Consider the following 19,699-nt stretch of genomic DNA (forward strand, 5'->3'; position numbering starts at 1 on the left):
AAAACTATAATCATTGTGGGCTGAGTAGTCAAGAGGGCGGTCCCACTCAGTGACTGACAGCTCTGTATAAGAAAGCTGTCCATCATTGTGTAGTACCTCCCTATACTCTGTACCACCCCCAGCATGCGGTAGTGCCTCCCTATACTCTGTACCACCCCCAGCATGCGGTAGTGCCTCCCCATACTCTGTACCACCCCCAGCATGCAGTAGTGCCTCCCTATACTCTGTACCTCCCCCAGCATGCAGTAGTGCCTCCCTATACTCTGTACCTCCCCCAGCATGCAGTAGTGCCTCCCTATACTCTGTACCACCCCCAGCATGCAGTAGTGCTTCCCTATACTCTGTACCACCCCCAGCATGCGGTAGTGCCTCCCTATACTCTGTACCACCCCCAGCTTGCAGTAGTGCCTCATATACTTTGTACCACCTCCAGCATGCCAGTAGTGCCTCCCTATACTCTGTACCTCCCAGCATGCAGTAGTGCCTCCCTATACTCTGTACCACCCCCAGCATGCATTAGTGCCTCCCTATACTCTGTACCACCCCCAGCATGCATTAGTGCCTCCCTATACTCTGTACCACCCCCAGTATGCATTAGTGCCTCCTATACTTTGTACCACCTCCAGCATGCCAGTAGTGCCTCCCTATACTCTGTACCTCCCAGCATGCAGTAGTGCCTCCCTATACTCTGTACCACCCCCAGCATGCATTAGTGCCTCCCTATACTCTGTACCACCCCCAGCATGCATTAGTGCCTCCCTATACTCTGTACCACCCCCAGTATGCATTAGTGCCTCCTATACTTTGTACCACCTCCAGCATGCCAGTAGTGCCTCCCTATACTCTGTACCACCCCCAGCATGCATTAGTGCTTCCCTATACTCTGTACCACCCCCAGCATGCATTAGTGCCTCCCTATACTCTGTACCACCCCCAGTATGCATTAGTGCCTCCTATACTTTGTACCACCCAGCATGCGATAGAGCTAGAGATGGGACACTTTTATTCTGACCATGTGCTATCAATCACCAGAAAATCTCTGAAGTTAAAGGAGTACTCCTCACCCGTACAGACTCGCTGCGTAAAACTCGCACAGAACTCGCATCAAACTCGCATGAAAGTAGCTGGGTTTTTTGTGGTGTTGAACTTGCCTGTGAAAATCAAAACTCGCATGTAAAAATCGCACCAAACATGCAGCGAGAATACACATACATTGACTTGATAGCAATCAGTATCGCTGTGAATTTATGTGCGAGAAACTCGCAGCGATAAATACGCAGCGAGTCTGTACGTGTGAACAGACCCTTAATCAATTAGCGTCAGGGTCCATTTACACAGAAAGATTATCTGACAGATTATCTTCCAAAGACTTGAAGCCAAAGCCAGAAACAGACTATGAACAGAGATCAGGTCATAAAGGAAAGACTGAGATTTTTTCCTCTTTTCAATTCCATACCTGGCTTTGGCTTCAAATCTTTGGCAGATAATCTTTCTGTGTAAATGGACCCTCAGAAAGTTATATAGATTTGTAAATTACTTCTATTTAAAAATATCCAGTCTTCCAGTACTTATCAGCTGCTGTATGTCCTGCAGGAATGGTGTATTCTTTCCAGACACAGTGCTCTCTGCTGCCACCTCTGTCCATGGCAGGAACTGTCCGGAGCTGGAGCAAATCTCCATAGAAAACCTCTCCTGCTCTCCACACTGGAAATAATACAGCACTTCCTGCAGGGCATACAGCAGAAGTACTAAAGTACTGGAAGACTGGAGATTTTTACACCAGTGCGGAGTGGCAAAATGCCCAATTTTCTTTTTTTTTTTTTTAAAGATTTGTGCAAACTGAAGGAAATATTTTTTGCACTCTCCCCTCCCCCCCCTATAGACTTGTGTCCATCAAAGAAAAGTTGTTGCTAAAGAGATTGTGAGAATGGATGACATTGCTAGGCTACGACCACACAGTGCCTTTTTGGCCACTTGCTCAAATAACGACCGTTATTTCAAAACAACGGCCGTTATTTGTGGGACAGCAGCCATTGGTTTGAAATAACAGCCGTTATTTGGGCTTAAAAAAAAATGTTTTCTTTTAAATCACCTGGTGTCAGAAAGTTATATAGATTTGTAATTTACTTCTTTTTAAAAATCCCAAGTCTTCCAGTACTTATCAGCTACTGTATATCATATACATAGACATGCAGGACATACAGCAGCTGAAAAGTACTGAAAGACTTGAGATTTTTTTAATAGAAATACATTACAAATCTCTGGCACATTCTGACACCAGTTAATGTGAAAGAAAAAAAAATTAGCTGGAGTTGCCCTTTAAATTTACTTTCCACTTTGTTGTTCAGACATGTCAGAAGTTATGAATGCATGGGGTCTCAGACATGAGGCCATGAGTTACAGCCAAGGGAGGCACTGTATAGAGTTCCCAGGCATGTAAGAAGCTTTTTCAAGTACCAGAGAAGTTTTTCAGAACAAGGTTTTATTGGACATGCTAAAAAAAACATGTTAAACAAAGTACGCTGCTAAGGCAGCCATTTTGTCCTTTGGTTTTTTGAGATTCCCTCTTCGGCCTCTGCCCCTTCCTCTTCCTTGTTTTCTTCCTTGCCCACCCCTGTGCATTGGATGTCTCATAGTGGCATGTTTGAGCTCTACCAGGTCTTGGAATACATTGTCACAGAATACGCAGCCTGTATGCTGAGTCTGATCTGCGGTGAGGGGGCTCTTTGCTTTATTAAAGTCCACAAGCACCAGGGCAGCATCGCAGACTTCACAGGTCTCTGCAGAGACTCGCACCCGGTGAGCGTTTTCAAAGAAGTGAACAATGACGTTACACTTATTACAGGACATCTTCCATTTAGGACCAGAGGTGGAGTCCAGGACCATCACCCCATTCTCACACTCCACGCATTGGGCAATTCCAAGCATACTCAGTGAATGCTGGCAGGTTGGGTGAGTGCACTCATTGCACCCCATCCCTGGAAATAGATGGAGGGGAAATCAAGATTAGCTTCAACTGGTATAACTTATACAATCATCATAGAAAAAACAAATCTGAGATTAAAGGGGTAGTCCGCTCAGATTAAATACATGCTGAATAACCCTCCCTCCTAGAGACTAACAATTCCTTCCATACTTGTTGTTATCTATTTAGTCTCCTTCCCTCAGTTCTGAGCTGCTGCTTTCTGCTAAAGACACAGAAAATTGTGTGTGAGCTGTTCTCTCCATCTCCCCCTCCTTCATCCCGCCCCTGCAGATAATGGCATACCGCTACGTCATGGGTCAAGGGGTTATCCAGCGCTAAAAATACATGGCCAATTTCTTCCAGAGAAGGTGTGGTTCAGAGGTGTGGTTTCCAATGAAGTTCCATTCACTTCAATGGTACTGAGTTACAAAACCTGCACCCAAACTGGAGACAAGAGTGGTGCTGTCTCTGGAAGAATGTGGTCATGTTTTTGTAGCGCTGGATAACCCCTTTAAGGGGTTAATGGGGTGTGAAATGGTTTCTATCCTTCTGATGATTAAAATGTAAAAAATACCACAGTTTGCATTTAAATAGGTAAAATGCATGTCAATCTACGACTCAGGTCTTGAGTCTTAGGCTGGGTTCACACTGCGTTTTTTTTCATCCGTTTTTTTAATCCTTTTTTTTTTTGTTGTTGCAAAAAAAAACAGATGAAAAAAACGGATGCATTTGTGTGCATCCGTTTCGATCCGTTTTTCCATTGACTTCCATTGTAAAAAAACGGATCAAAACGGATCCGTTTTTTTTTTTACGGACACAAAAACGTAGCTGACACTACTTTTGTGTCTGTTAAAAAAACGGATCCGTTTTGACCCTTTTTTTTTACAATAAAAGTCAATGGAAAAACGGATCAAAACAGATGCACACAAATGCATCCGTTTTTTGCAAAAACGCAGTGTGAACCCAGCCTTAGGTGTTTATATTTTTTTTTTTCTGGAATTTAGCTGTTTTTGGAAACATCTTTAGCAAACGCTAATATGTAGTTCGCTGTAAACAGCCCAAAAGTAAAACAAAAAAAACGACCAAAATAAAATGTGTGAGCATAGCCTAATTTGTTGCCCCAAATTCTGAGAGGGATTTACACAGGCCTAGCTAAACCTCTGCAGACGCTACACAAGCAACGACTAGTAAGTGCCAGCTTAATCTGTGAACAAACCTTTCTTCATGTCCCTGAAAGGAGCATGGTTGTAACAATATGGACAGAGTGGATAGCTCTTCCCCCGAGAACCCGAGGACCACAGCACGAGTTCAAAGTCATCCAGTGGACACCGCAACTCCTTGTACAACTTGATGGTTCCATTTTGGGGCAGGCTGTAAGTCTCATCACAGTGGGAACAATGCAGACGGCTGGGCTTAGCCTGGGAACAAACAAATTCTGTACTGTAATATAACAATGACGGCAGTGTGCTGACACTTAAAGTGTCACTGTCATTAATTTTTTTTTTTTCCCAAAAATCAATAGTACAGGCGATTTTAAGAAAATTTGTAATTGGGTTTATTAGCTGAAAAATGCATTTTTATCATGAAAAAGCAGTTTGAAGCTCTCCCCCCTGTCTTCATTGTTCTCTATGGAGAGGGGAAAGATGAGGCACCAAAACAGGACAACAAAGAGTTAATTTACAGCTACATCACTAGGCTCTCTCCTCTGACATCAGCACTGACCTCTCTGACCTCTGAATACGGCTTTCGGCGGCTACCACTGTGTAATCCTTTGTTCTCTGCTGCCGACTAATCTCCCTCCTCCCCTCTCCATAGCACAGACAGGATCCGACTAATGTAAAACAGTCAAGATTTCCTGATTTTGAGCAGTGGACGACAGAAAGGAGAGAGCGGGGGGCCTGGGGAAAGTCTTTTTGAATGCAGATAATGGCATATTTGCCTAATAAACCCAATTACAAAGTTTCCTAAAATCGCCTGTACTAAAGGGAATCTCTCACCTGTATAAACGCCAACTATGTCACAAAGGTCTTGATAAAAGGATACTAGTACTGCCTCCCCTTCTGCTGTTCATGCAGAATGGTAAAACTGCTCCTTTATTCTGCTCTAATGTGTGCACGTAAAGGACAACTCCGGCGGTGATTAAAAAAAAAAAAAAAAAAATGAGCTGAAGCTCCAGTTGTTGTCTTCATTTTTTCTCTACTTCTTGGTTTCGGGGTTTCCCATGATGCACTTTGTCTCCTGTAATGCCTAACTGACTCTGTGGAACCGTTAGATGGCTTACAGCTTGTTCAGCCAATCAGAGCAGAGCAACCTGAGTCATCTGACAAAGGGGGGCTGGCCTAACAGGGCTTAGACCCGCCTCTCTCTTGATAATTTCATTGTCACAAAATGGCTGCCACAGAGCAGCCTGGGGTCAACAGTCATTAGGTAAGAATGAGTTTACTTCATTTCCTGGTGGGAGGTGGAGGGGGAAAAAGATAGGGAAGGGGGAAGATAGGTGATTGAAGCATATTACACAGTTATATAACATTGTAATGTGTTTCAATTACTGGAAAAAGCTTTTCACCGCAATTGTCCTTTAAGTGTCAAAGAGGCGTGGCCTATGTATGGCAAACCCTGAGCCATGCATCTTTGATACTTTAATGCAGAACAAAAGAACATTTATCATAAGGGCGTGGATAAAGTTATTAATTTGTATCCTTTTATCAAGACCTCTGGAACACTGCTGACTGTTTGGTAATGCTTTTCCAAGGGAGAGATGCACCTTAGTGTCTATTTACAAAGAAAGATTATCTGCCAAAGATTTGAAGCCAAAGCCAGGAATGGATATGAAAAGAGGAAAAATTCCTTTATGACCTGATCTCTGTTTATAGTCTGTATCTGCCTTTGGCTTCAAATCTTTGGCAGATAATCTGTCAGATAATCTTTCTGTGTAAAGGGACCCTTAGGATGTATAATGAACCAGTAGGTTATATAACACCTTGACCCTATAAAGATGTGGCCTATTCTGGACTTCAGGTCATAACCCGGACAGCTGTCCCTTGGGGTGGTAACAACTTTAAAATGCATTTACTTATCCAAGTGTTTCTGAGACCGTGACACATAGTGCTCTCATGTGTTTGATGTATATAAGAAAAAAATAGAGAGAGTTAGCGTAGAAAAATCCTCTGCTTGTACAGCAGATACCAACACCATACAAATCCGTACTTAACGTTAAAAAAAACAAACAAACAAACATATTTCTGCAGACTGAAAATTGCAGTTTTTCACAGGATAAAGGACAAGTGTAATGCTGCATTTACACGAGACGATAATTGGCCCGATTGTACGGTTAACGATGTCGGAGTAGCGTTTTTTTTTTCTCCATAACAATCAGCATTCAGATGGAACGATACATCGTACGGAAAATTCGTTTTGCAATCGCTTAAGCCTATCTCACACATTGGTTAAATCGGCGAACGACTGTTTACACGGAACGATCTGCGAATTTTTTGCGAAAGACGAACGACGATTTGAGAACATGGTTGAAAGACCAAAATGAACAATTTCTCCTTTGTTGTTTGATCGTTCGCTGTGTTTACACGTATGATTATCGTTCTAATTCAATCGTTATCGTACCCATTAGGGTACCATAACACGGAACGATAATCGGTCAAATCAAAACGATAATCAGCCAAATCGGCCCTATTTGGCCAATTATCGCTCTGTGTAATAAAGACAACGATTAGCCGGTAACTATGTCCTTGCAGCCCTTGTTAAACGATTATCGGGCAGATCGGCGCTCGTTTACATTTATTATCGGGCTCTATCGGCCTGTCTAATAGTACCCTAAGATTGTGAGATTTCTGTAAGAGGGGGATTTCTACATCGTCTCCCCGGCTTCTTTGTTCTGAATGGAGCCATAGGTCGGCACAGCTCCATTCATTCTCTATGGAGCTGCCAGAGAGAGCCGAGTATAGAGCCGAGAGCAGAGGTTATCTCCCCACAATCTGCCTATCCTGTGGATAGAGGACAAGTACGTTGAAATTGGAGAACCCCTTTAATTTGACTCCATACTAACTGAAGTAGATATGAATATAGACATTTACTATGAGAATCCTTTTTCACACATATGTTGCTGCAATACAAACAGCAATAATATATAGTTAGACTCACCTGGATATACTTCATAAAGCGATGACATTTCCCACAGCGAGACAGTGGTTTTCCAGTGGCGGCCAGAGGAGAAAAAGACACTTCCATCAACTCATCCATACCTTATGAGAAACGGGGGAAGAAAACAATCTTCAGATTCCATTGTAACAACCACTTAAAGGGTTATTCTGATTAAACTTATAAGGTAAGAGGGTACTGTAAATATCAGAAACGTATATTATATCCCATAGATATGACACATGCTTTTAGTCAGGATTTCCATCCAAAACATAAAGACCTCATTATTGCTCATTACTGAATCAGGGTAACTACCAAATTCTCTGGATTTTCATGGCATTTTTCTGTGGACATTAGTCGTAGAATTAGCTTCTCAGAAATAGCCAATTCAATTTCGCAGCACACTCAGCACCAAGTAATTGTCAGATTGTCGCAAATTTGTGGAATTAATCAATATTTATGTAATGTGCACAGCAAACTTTATTGTAGAAACCTGGGAAAACAGGTATCTGAAACCTTTCTATAAGGGGCCATTCGTCCGGAATATATGGTCCATGCACCGACTGTATACTGCAGCCTGGGCATCGGAATTCCCAGCATCATCATTCATGATGATGCTGGGAGCTCCAATACTGTGTCAGTACAGTAATACAAATATTTAAAGTGACACTCTCATCCCCTTTTTTCATTCTGACTTCTCTACACAGGTGTAAAAGGTGAATTTAGCAGTTTTTATACCTTATTTTAAATCATACGTCATGGTGCTTGTTCAAGTAAAAAGTGATCTTTTATCAACTGCTGATTGTGTTAAGTGGGCGGGGCTTCACAGCATCCGCATCGCTTAGCCACAGCGTCACCATAGGCCCCGCCCCTCTGTGATGTCATTGGCACATAGACCTTTATTCCAGCCTGTTTCAATGGTCGACAAGGCGGTGGGGCCTATGTGACAATGACATCACGGTGGGGCAGGGCCTACGGTGATGCTGTGGGCGGGGCTAAGAGTCACAGTTGTTGTGAAGCCCCGCCCACTTAGCACAATCTGCAGTTGATAAAAGATCACTTTTTACTTGAACAAGCACCATGACGTATCATATAAAATAAGGTATGAAAACTGCTAAATTTACCCTTTACATCTATGAAGAGAAGTCAAAATGCAAAAAGGGGGTGACAGTGTGACTTTAAACAGTTTCAGAACTCCATTAATAAAAATAATGTTGGGAGCTCCGAGGTCCAGTACGTAGTATACAATCCGTGTACGGACCGTGTATTGTAGACGTGTAAAAGACCCCTTAAGGTTCCATACAAAAACAACTGAGGGACTGAAATCTTACCTGCTATGGAATCCACAAAATAGTGAAACTTCCTCTTGAAGATATCCAGGGTGTGTTCCAGGACCTGGTGGAAGTTAACCTTCCCCTGAGCAATCAGATTAAGTTGTTTTTCAACTGCACTGCGAATAGTGGGTAGAACCAGCTCAGGATCTAAGAGTAAGCGACACAAAGTGAAAAAAGGTGTACTCACTGCAGGTATCGATCACATAACATCCAGAAGCCAGACTGTAAGGTTAGTCTTCAAAGCATTACTGTCATTTAAATAAAATGTAGTCAGAAAGAGAGAAAAGCTGGGGAGGCTATACCTATTGAGACTTCAACCGCTCGAAAATCTTGACTTGTCTTTGCGACACTCGAAAAGTTTATTTAAAATGTAGTAACGCTTAAAGGTGCTGTCACCAAAAGTATAAATGCCCGACAGCACCAAGGAACTAGGCTCAATCAGGCCACGTATGCAAAGTTCTGAATGCACGATGGGAAGCCTGCTATCTCAAATGTGGACATAAAGACTTAAAGAGAGAGAGAGTGTCCAACAGCAGCCATAGAGCGAATCAACCCAAATTAAATTTACATGGTCAGGTATAGCAGAGCAATGTTTCGACCCTCAGGGAAAGAACCTCAGGGTTGAAACATTGCACTGCTATACCTGTAAATTAAACTTGTATTGGTTCACTCTATAGATGCTGTTGGACTCTCTCTTCATGTCAAAAGTTGTGATTCGTCGGGGTCTGAGTGTTCAGGAGAACGAGTCGAGAAAAGCTCACGCTCAGCGCATTCCTTTCCCGGCTCTGTGTCACGTAATGAGATGGCCGTATAATGAAAGTCTATAGGCCATGTCCCTTCACACCGAGACAAAGCGGGGAGCAGACTGCACAGCAGAGCAGTCCTCTCCCTGCTCATTTCTCTGATCGGTAACAATCTGAACACTGAAACCACATAGATAAAAAAAAAAAACTTTTGACGTCTCCCTCACATGTCAAAAAGGTTTTTTTTTTTCCCCATAACTGGTACACTTAAAGGGGGAGATTTATCAAACATGGTGTAAAGTGAAACAGGCCCAGTTGCCCCTAGCAACCAATCAGATTCCACCTTTCATTCCTCACAGACTCTTTGGAAAATGAAAGGTGGAATCTGATTGGTTGCTAGGGGCAACTGAGCCAGTTTCACTTTACACCATGTTTGATAAATCCCCCCTTTAAGTGTCCATCCAAGTGGTACAGAGTAGGGGCTTCACCAGAAATCACATACTGGTCAGGTAATTACTGAAGGCATTTACTTGGCAACAATGTACATGTGAGCCTCCTGAGTGGGGCGATACGTGGGAAGTCTCATCCACTCGCAGGGACTTTAATGCTGGAACTTTGCCTTGTATATTTGCACTTTACTTCTGACATTATTAGTCTTTAGATACCTAAGTATTTGCATTGCAGGGTCATGGGTTATTTGCCCGGTAAGTGGGACTCGGATCCTGGATGCAGGATTGAGCCATGAGGTTCACTTTGTAAGTTTTTTTTATCGTTTATACACTAATGTCTCAGTGCTAACTGGTGGGACTATGGGACTTTTGTTTGGGTTTTTTTTGTTCTTTTTTGTGCACTAAACCTGGAGGCACTGCAATACAAGGTCAATGCCTGGAGAGGACAGAGGAGGTTTTTTTCCCATCTCCCTGTTCTAAAAATCCATTTAATATATGGTCCCCAGATAGGGGACATATCAGATATTAAACAGATAAGAACAGATACTGCACTTAGCCAAAAAAGCCGAGAAGTGATTTTTTTTGTCTATATTGTTTTTCAATAAACTTTGGACCATTGTTTGGAGGTGAGTTTTTTGTATGTGGTTTCACCCGCACAGGATGAGAATATACCTCTCCATTCCATATTTCAGAAGGCTTACCTCCAATACATGGATTCATAGAAATGGAAGCACCGGGGAGAAGGAGGCTTTAAGTCTCTTCTGCTACCCGAACAACCCTTTAATACAACTAGATCCTTGGTTTCAATTTACATATAAAAGGATCTGTAATGTGTAGCCACAAAGCCTGACAGGTTACTTCCTTCCATAATATTAAAGGAGAAGTCCGGCAAAACATTTTAAGTATTGTATTGCCCCCCAAAAGTTATACAAATCCCCAATCTACACTTATTGGCAAAGGGACACTAAGGGACACAGGGCACTGGAGGGACACTGAGCATCCCTCTGTCCTCATCCTCTCCACCAGCCACAGCCTGCACAGCTCTGGGAGTCGGGTCGTTACATCACCATGTTATCCAGGAAGTGACATCACCATGTTAGCCAGGAAGTGACATCACCATGTTATCCAGGAAGTGAAGCCTTGATGCAGTAGTAAGTGCAGGGAAAAAAAGCACTTTATAAGCATTTCCCGTAATAAGGGTATATTGGGGATTTGTATAAATTTTGGGGGGCAATACAATACTTTAATAAAATGTTTCGCCGGACTTCTCCTTTAAATTGATAATGAATTAAGAAAGCAACTATGAGGATTATATGTATATGTACAGCAAACCTGTAGTCATCGCAGTACTTACCTATTTTGTAATAGCCATGTACTAGAACAATGCCCAAACTGGTAGGCTTCAGTCTGCGGCCACTTTCTACAGTAACATAGTTCCGCTGGCAGATATTGTTGATGTGCACTGGGATACTTGCGTCCGTACCTAAAGGTTAAAACGCATTATAGGCTTACCTTTATACTTGCTACATATAGTTATCTAATAGCTTCTGGTTACACTTTTGGTCAGCGGTTTGCCATTTGGGCCTTGCCGACTCTTAAATCTTACCAGCAGGTAAAGTCATCATGCCCTATTTGTGAGCATAGGATTAACCAGATTAAAGGCTTAGGATCCTATTACACGGAGTGATTAGCTGCCCGATGGGGGCAATTCAGGAAGATATCATTCCGTGTAACATAGACAATGATTAGTTAAAGAGCCAATCATCGGCTGATTGTTGACTTACAACATTTTTAAAAATCATTGCCCGCCAACCGTACATCACTCCGTATAATGGCGATGCACAGCGGACGGCTGATGACTGTGTAAAGAAAATAATAAAGTTATACTTACCTGTCAAGGCTCCACCGATGTCTTGCTGCCTTTTCCCTGCCTTCACCACTGCCCACGTGTCTGGCCCTGTCCCGTCTGGACCATTGACTGGCCTGTCACTTCAGGGACAGCTGCAGTGAGTGGGGAAAAGGCAGCAGGATACTGGGGAGCGTGGAGAGGTAAGTATAACTTTATTATTTTCTACAAAAAAGAAAATCCAATGAAGGATCAAAAAGATGCAGGACAATCACAAATGATTTCACTCCCTTCATTTTAATGAATTTTATAAAACATGAATTATTTAAAGTGTCACTGTCGTGAAATTTTTTTTCGCAGAAATCAATAGTCCAGGCGATTTTAAGAAACTTTGTAATTGGGTTTATTATCCGAAAAATGCATTTTTATCATGAAAAATCAGTTTGAAGCTCTCCCCCCTGTCTTCATTGTTCTCCTATGGAGAGAGCTAAAGAAAAGACCAAAACAGGCCAACAAAGAGTTAATCTACAAATCCCTCACGGGATATCTCCTGTGACAGTCACCAGTGACCTGTCTGAGCTCAGATTACAGCTGTCACCCAGCTCTGTGCCTGTAATCCTCTGTTATCTGCTTTCTGCTGCCGGCTAACTCCCTCCTTCCTCCTCCCCCCTCCCCTCTCCCTAGAGCAGACAGGGGACGACTCCTGCAACAAGTCACAATTTTCAGATTTTTCAGAGTGGATGAAGAAGAGGAAGGAGGGGGGGGACCTGGGAAAAGGCTTTTTACATGCAGATAATGGCAGATTTGGCTAATAAACCCAATTACAAAGTTTCTTAAAATCGCCTGGACTATTGATTTCTGCAAAAAAAAAAATACGACAGTGACTCTTTAAATAAAGATTATGATAATATTAATTTGTGATTGTCCTGCATCTTTTTGATCCTTCATTGGATTTTCTTTTTTGTGGTGTTTGAAGTCATTGGTGCATTGAGGACTATTTACCTTGGGCATCTTTTTATTTATTTGTATAATTTATTATTTTCTATATAAAGCAAGGGCCGCACGGACATTGCTAACAATATACAAACAGCCTATGCCGCACAATTCTCAAGCTGTATAATAGGCTCTGTAAGCAGGCACGGATCTAGTAGATCGGCGCTTGCTTACAACGATGATTGGGCCGTTTAATACCACCCTAAGGATGGGCAGATGCCAGCCAGCGTTAAAAAAACGGACCGCGGCACCGGCTTCTCCGTGACGGTGCCGCTCTATCCGTGGGTCATATTAAAGAGGATGTACCTGATGGTACATCCTCTTTAAAGCAAATGCTCTGCATCATATAAGATTTGTTGATCTACGCACACATGTATAAAGGAATACCAACCAATCCCATGTTTTTCCATCAGGGATATGAGCTCTGCTTCCGTGAGATAATCCGGGGGGCACGTCTGTTTCTCCAGAAGTTTTATCTCATCCACACTGAACTTGTCCCCTTTCTCACAGGGATGAAAACTTTCCTCCTTTGGAATACCCAGCCAAGGCATTATTTCCGTAAAGCCTGAAATCCAACAGGAAACAAATCATTCCATCTCTCGAAGGGAATGCGTCACCTACACTTTTATACTGGTTCTAATCTGTTTCTATCTTCTGATCAATTTCTTTGATTACATTGGGCTAAATTTATCAATCGGCCTTAGACCATAAAAAGAACAGACTGGAGCTGAATCATTTATAGTAAAATTTTCTAGACATGCTCTGTGACCTTATACAGGGAAGGGGGGTAGGAGAGCTGTCAGTATCACCTGTTCTGGATCATGTGTTACACAGGTGTCTGGACAGGCATATGCACATGATAGTCAGCTGCCTCCACTAAAACAGGTGGGTATGGCTGACTTTAAAGGGGAACTCCAGCAAAAACTTTTTCTTTCTAATCAACTAGTGTCAGAAAGTTATATAGATTTGTCATTTACTTCTATTTAAAAATCTCAAGTCGTCCAGTACTTTTAAGCTGCTGTATGTCCTGCGGAAAGTGGTGGATTCTTTCCTGTCTGACACAGTGCTCTCTGCTGCTACCTCTGTCCATGTCAGGAACTGTCCAGAGCAGGAGAGATTTTCTATGAGGATTTGCTGCTGCTCTGGACAGTTCCTGACATGAACAGAGGTGGCAGCAGAGAGCACTGTGTCAGACTGGAAAGAATACACCACTTCCTGCAGGACATACAGCAGCCAGTAAGCAATGGAAGAGATTTTTAAATAGAAGTAAATTACAAATCTATATAACTTTCTGACACCAATTGATTGGAAAGAAACATTTTTTTTGGCCAGAGTACTTCAATTTAACATGTATGGCCAGATATAGGTTGAGACCACGTGAGCGATCAAACACAGGCGTACAAAACCACACCTGCGTACTGAGGCCAATGGTTGTGCAATGTGGATTACCGGTACCATCATGCTGCAACTGGCCACCACAACCTGTCATGGTTTAGGACAAAAGCATTGCTCTTGTACGTTCACCCATAGGCTGTTCTGCTCCATTTTCTGATTAGCGTAACTATAATCAGATATGGAAATGACCATTAACTGTCTACAGCCCCTACAGGTGATCTGGAAATTGAATACAGCCGAAGAGTGAGAATTACACAATAAGCGTAACTCCTATTGTCTTTAAAGGGGTATTCCACACAAGTAAAATACATGTTCAATCATCCCCCTTCCTGGAAACTAACAATTCATTCCATACATGTTATTACCTTATCTGTTTCCTTCCTCCAGTTCTGAGCTGTTGCTTTCTGCTAAAGAGACAGAAAACTGTGTGTGAGCTGTTTTTTACATCTCCCCTCTCCCACCTCCCTTCCGAGATTCTGTGTTCTGTACTTCGTGATGCCGGGAGGGTTAATCACAGTAAGGTCACAAGTAACTTTACCTTAGATTTACTGTCCCACATTACACAGTGCAGAGACAGCTGCCCAGGGAAACTGTTTACATGAGCCGGCTCGGAAGGGAGGGGGGAAGAGGGGGAGACGGAGAGAAAAAAGCTCTTATACAGTTTTCTGTGTCTTCAGCACAAAGCAGCAGGCTCAGAACTGGGGGGAGGGGATAGATAAGGTAATGACATGTATGGAATGAATTGTTATTCTCCAGGAGGGTGGAATACCTCTTTAAAGGGAATCTTTTACTAGGTTTATGTTGTCTTTAATAAAGGCAGCATAAACTAATGACAGAAATGCTGAAAAGATCAGTGTATAACTTTCATCGTTCTGTTCAGCTGTTCTCCTGATATGCAGGAGAATGGGATTCCTAGTACACCCCTCCGCCCACCCTCCAGCTGCTGATTGACAGTTGACTGTCTATACACAGCATGGATAGATAACTGCCAATCAGCAACTTGTGGGCGAGTTTTCTGCTTCTCATGAATATCCAGGACTACTGGGCTCATGCACATAATGGAGAGGATTACTTAATGTCCATGTTATTCAGGAGGATATTGCCAAATCAGCTGCACAGAACTGTGTAAGTGATACATCATTCTGTTCAGCTTCTCTTTCACTAGTTTATGCTACCCTGAGATAGGACAGTATAAACCTGCTGACAGAGTCCCTCGTAATTCCCACACTTCATCTGCTTTCGACCCTACCACCTCCGATAGCTGCAAAAAAGCCAGGAAGCCATCTTTACAAGATTCGAATACCCCTTTATCTTCTCAGAACTCATTTTGTTTGTCCTGTGAATAACAAAATACAATAACCTCAGTTTCTTCTTTCCAGAACTAGATTTTTGGAGGTTACTTACCAGGAGAGATAACTTCCTTGCAGGTGGATGTAAATCTCTCGCAGCCTACAGTGAAGCCAATGGTTGTCTGGAGATATTTGCAGTCATAACTGATGGTAGCAATAAAATGACGGGTTATATACTCATACAGTCTCCAAGCATCACCACCTTGACAAAAAAAAAAAAAAAAAAAAAAAGGAAAACGGATTAAAAGGATGTGAAGTTACATTCAATAACACAGCGTTATTGATACAAAGCTACTAATAACTTGTTGGTCATAGAGGACAGTCAGATCATGTATATGCTGTGACATGAGGCTATGGTTTATGTACTCTTGTTGTCCAATCTGAAAGCAGATGGTTTGGTTCTATGCCGATTGTAATACAGGGAAATCTTCATGGAGATGTATGCAGGACAGAGTAGGATCTTGATTTGGCCAGGAAATAGTCAATGGCATTATGTTTCCAAATCTGTCTTTGGGGATAGAGTCAAAATGTGCAGGATCATCCAAGAACAATCTATCGCCAGCACTTAGGCTCCCCTCACACCTCCGTGGCCACTTTTTAGGAAACACTGATCAGGAAGTTTTTTTTTCAGGAAACCATCAGTGTTTCATAGCCATAAAAACAGAGGAGTTAAAAAAAATCATACTTACCTGCTACAGGCTGCAGAGGCGTCCTCATTCAGCTGCTCCTAGGCTTTTCTGGCTCTCTATAATGTCACTCGTGTGCAGCAACGCTAGGAGAGGTAGCAGCCTCTTGTGGCGGAGAGATAATGCTCCCCCTCAGGCCACAAGAGTGATTGACAGGGTCGGGAGCCAATCACAGCCCTGCATTAAACTGTATGCTGATTAGTCAGCACATAGTGGTACTGGCCTGGGATACCATTCAAAACATTCGGAATTCCTAACGTGCATCAGGAGCTGTCCGGATTTCTGGTTGCCCCCCACAGGATTCTAGAACATGTTCTATACTTGTCCAGAATTCCGGCACAGACACCCTTCAGGAAAAATTCTGAAGGGTATCTCTGCTCAATAGAACCTACAGAAATTTACCCACATTTTTTTAAAATCCAGGTACATTTCACAGACGTGTGAAGGGGGTCTAACTCAGGGGCAGAGTAGAGAAACTCAATTCAAATAGGAAGCACGGTGTAAAGTTCCAGGCAAGTGTGAAATAAAAAAAAAAAAAAAAACAACTTTATTTCTTTATGATTAAAACATCTGTATATGCGATAAAAAAAAAAAAAAATAATAACATGATAGGCCAAAGTGTTAAAAACCTATAATGTATAAACATTGAGACTTTTCAAAATATAGCATCTAGCCATCATCAGCTTCTTCGGCTGATCATTCTCTTTATTACACGGAACCATAATCTGCCGAAATGTCCTATGTGTAGAAAGAAAGATTACTAATAAGTAGAGATGAGTGCATCTCAAGCATACTCCAATCTGATCATTCAGCATTTGAATACCAGTGGCTGAAGAAGTTGGATGCAGCCCTAGGGAGTCCTGGACAACATGGATGCAGCCTACGACCCATTCAAAATACTGAACAAGGGCATACTGATCTCTACTGATAGGGCACCCGGAGTGTCATTTCACTGTGAACATCATTCACTACACCAGGGATCCATACAAAATATAAAGGCATCGGTCATGCTATAGTAACACGTAGTCTGTCAGAATAAAGTATTTACCAAGTTCTGCCTCTGTTGCTGAACGCATTGGGGTAATAGGGGGGTGGTCTCCAGCATCTGTTCCTTTTCTGGGGCGATTAATATTTTCAGCAAGCAAAGCTTTAACCTAAAAAGTAAAGGGAAATTGTCAATATACAAAAGCTATTATTAATGGAAGGTTCCATGAATTTGGGTATGCGTACCGATAAAATGGAGATTCAATTTTAGCACACCTACACTTACATACTGTATCACTAGCATACCTTAGAGGCAGTGGCAGATTATAATGTGGCTGGTTCGGGCGGCCGCCTAGGGCCTGAGGCTCCTGGAGGGGCCCACAACTGTCTGAACTGCCGACACATCGGATCTCACTGCAGCTCCACAACATTCAGGGATCCAACAGACGATCCTCCAGTGGGCCCCTCAGTGATGTGCAGCTGCAGCGCTGTCCGGGTGAGCACACTAAAAACAGAACTTACCTCCCACATGCTCCCCTGTTGCTGTAGGTCACCTGGTGCTGCTCTCCCCTGTTCTCTCTTCCGGCACAGACAGCATGTAACATGCTGACTGTGCAGGAAGAGAGAACAGGAGAGAGCAGCACCAGGTGACCTACAGCAACGGGGGAGCAAGTGGGAGGTAATTTTTTTTTCTTTCTATTTATCTACTTTAGGGGAGCTGCACAGGGGACCATGGACTAAAAGGGGGACTACACGGGGGGACCATGCATTACACAGGGAGCCATCTACTAAAGTGGGACTACACAGGGGCAATCTACTAAAGTGGAACTACACAGGGGACTATCTACTAAAGGGGGACTACACAGGGGGCCATATAATATAGGGGGACCTACACAGGGGGGCATCTACTATAGGAGGACCTACACAGGGGGGCCATCTACTATAGGGCGACTACACAGGGGGCCCATCTTCTAAAGTGGGACTACACAAAGGGCCCATCTACTATAGGCAGACCTACACAGGGGGCCATCTACTATAGGGGGACTACACAGGGGGCCCATCGACTAAAAGAGGACCTACAAAGGGGGCCATCTACTAAAGTAGGACTACACAGGGGGCCATCTACTATAGGGGGACCTACACAAGGGGCCATCTACTATAGAGGGATCTACACAGGGGACCATCTACTAAAGTGGTACTACAAAGAAGGCTATCTACTAAAGTGGGACTACACAGGGGGCCATCTACTATATAGAGAATAAGAGGGCAAACTGATGCTAAGTCCCGCGTCTGTGTGCATGGAGCGAAGGGGAGAGCCGGAGGCCCAGGGTACATTTAATCCATCACTGCTTTAAAGTAGAAGTATATTGTCAGCTGAACATCTTGTATGTTTTTAACATCTTTTTTCAACGATATTTGCATTTATCTACCATACTGAATATTTCAGGATGGTTTTCCTTTGCATCCATGTAGTCTGGTCAATGACTGGGAGCGATAACGTCTAGCTTTTACTACAATCCATCCTATGCTCTGTGCAGTTTGCTCATGTTCAATGCTATAGTAAACCATATTTTTTTTTAAACGGAACTTGTTTTGCGCTCAATGAAACAGTCACGTGAGAAAGAAGAGACCCTTCCACGTAATTGCCACAAAGTTGAGAGCACACAATAATGTAGAAAGGCATCGCATCCTGTAGCTTTAAGATTTCATCGACACTAAGGGGCTCAGCCCAGATTTGTCTTTCAGACTGTCAAGATGGTGACATGCTATTCATCTCATCCAAAGAGCGAACGAGTGCTTCACGCCACTCCAACTGATGCTTAGTATTGTGTGCGCTAATGTCATGCTTACGTGTGGTTCATTGGCCATAGAAACCTAATCCAATTCTGCGGATTGTCTGATTGGGTCTTTGAAAAGGAGGGAAACAGAGCCTTCAACATCAAGAAAAGCTATTCCTTTTGTTTTACTCACCGTATCACCCCAGAATAGATTGTTGGTCTGTTGCCTCAGGGTCCCTTTCAGATCAAAGTTCTCAGGATAGTGTGTGGTCTCTGTGCGAGGATAGCTGATGTAGCCTTGAGTATATAATCGCTCTGCAATTTGCATTGTATGTTGAGGACCCATACCTGAAATAACATGAGCGACAATGATACACACCAAAATTAACATGTCGGCGTTCCATACTACAAGATCATTGTGCTGTGACAATAAGCTGGGCAGTGTCCTAAAAATCCTATTTTGCTATTGTCTTATGAGCAAAGAATTATTTTGGTCATCCAAGAGGTTAACCAGTCTGTACATATAAAAGGCATCTGAATAGGCCATCAATATAAGACTGGCAGGATTCCAACTCCAGGAACCCCACCAATCAGCTACCAAGGGCCCATAATGCTCAGGCAAGCAGCCCCTTCAGTGTTAGTGCTTATCCTTGCATTACCATACTGTATGTAGAAATGGTGCAAGGTGTTGCTGCATTCACGCCGCAGTACCTTGCACAACCACCACTAAGGCTCTGTTCACACAAGGTACATTTTCGTAAAACCACGGTCGTTTTACAACGGCTGTGGTTATTACGAAAATATATGTGCCTTTGCTGCTTATGGGATCCCAGCCAGAGCGTATACACATAGTATACGCTACGGCCGGGATCTCTAGCGGCGCCGCAAACAACTGACATGCGTCTGCGGCCGCACGCTCCATAGTGTGTTGTGGGGAGTTATGATGTGGGAGCACACGGATGCGCCCGCATCAGAACTTTGCAGGGCTAAAGATCATCCGGGATGATCTTTTCAGAGAGAGGCCG

General features: G+C 43.0%; 1 protein-coding gene and 1 non-coding gene across 3 annotated transcripts in view; both read right to left on the minus strand.

Annotated features, from left to right (window-relative positions):
* Positions 1-2,465: 2,465 nt before the first annotated feature.
* Positions 2,466-19,699, minus strand: part of TOP3B (DNA topoisomerase III beta) — a 52,482-nt gene continuing 35,248 nt past the window's right edge. For both annotated transcript variants that reach the window (XM_069961106.1, XM_069961107.1), the window contains 9 exons: positions 18,868-19,022; positions 16,961-17,066; positions 15,282-15,428; positions 12,874-13,047; positions 10,998-11,126; positions 8,449-8,598; positions 7,121-7,221; positions 4,182-4,383; positions 2,466-2,978 (listed from right to left, as the gene is read on the minus strand). In XM_069961106.1, coding sequence (XP_069817207.1) covers positions 2,509-2,978; positions 4,182-4,383; positions 7,121-7,221; positions 8,449-8,598; positions 10,998-11,126; positions 12,874-13,047; positions 15,282-15,428; positions 16,961-17,066; positions 18,868-19,022 — 1,634 coding nt within the window. In that variant the 3' untranslated portion in view covers positions 2,466-2,508. The remainder of the gene's footprint in view (positions 2,979-4,181; positions 4,384-7,120; positions 7,222-8,448; positions 8,599-10,997; positions 11,127-12,873; positions 13,048-15,281; positions 15,429-16,960; positions 17,067-18,867; positions 19,023-19,699) is intronic.
* Positions 10,035-10,220, minus strand: LOC138787667 (U2 spliceosomal RNA). Its single transcript, XR_011362426.1, has one exon. It is a non-coding gene; the product is annotated as a U2 spliceosomal RNA (small nuclear RNA).

The sequence above is a fragment of the Dendropsophus ebraccatus genome, chromosome 3 (genome assembly GCF_027789765.1).
Source record: "Dendropsophus ebraccatus isolate aDenEbr1 chromosome 3, aDenEbr1.pat, whole genome shotgun sequence".
NCBI lineage: Eukaryota > Metazoa > Chordata > Amphibia > Anura > Hylidae > Dendropsophus > Dendropsophus ebraccatus.